The sequence below is a fragment of the Onychostruthus taczanowskii genome, unplaced genomic scaffold (genome assembly GCF_017590055.1).
Source record: "Onychostruthus taczanowskii isolate IOZ18803 unplaced genomic scaffold, ASM1759005v1 scaffold8794, whole genome shotgun sequence".
Taxonomy (NCBI): domain Eukaryota; kingdom Metazoa; phylum Chordata; class Aves; order Passeriformes; family Passeridae; genus Onychostruthus; species Onychostruthus taczanowskii.
The window spans coordinates 1-273 of record NW_024506767.1 but is presented as its reverse complement, the minus strand read 5'-3'; the positions used below and the strand labels follow the sequence as shown (position 1 = coordinate 273).

The 273-nt window shown below is 76.6% G+C and overlaps 1 protein-coding gene across 1 annotated transcript; it reads right to left on the bottom strand.

The window, feature by feature from the left end:
* Window positions 1-6: 6 nt before the first annotated feature.
* LOC121346969 (long-chain fatty acid transport protein 1-like) lies at window positions 7-268 on the bottom strand (the record flags this gene model as incomplete). Its single annotated transcript, XM_041425171.1, has 1 exon — window positions 7-268. A coding segment is annotated over one exon (262 nt), but the record flags the coding sequence as incomplete, so codon positions are not given.
* Between the last annotated feature and the right edge of the window lie 5 nt (window positions 269-273).

The following is a 273-nucleotide window of genomic DNA, read 5'->3' as shown; positions in this document are numbered from 1 at the left end:
CCTCGCGGCGCAGGTGCGAGCTGAGCAGCGCCGCCTCCACGCCGGCCTTGGCCAGGCCCAGCCAGAGCGCCACGAACTCCGGCCGCGACTCCATGAACACGGCCACCACGTCCCCGGAGCGCAGCCCCAGCTCGCGGCACAGGTGAGCCACGGCGTTGGACACGCGCTCCAGGTGCGCGAAGGTCCACACCGCGCCCGACGCCGCGTCCACCAGCGCCGCCTTGGCCGGCACGCGCCGCGCCACCGCCTGGAACAGCGCCGGCACCGAGCGGC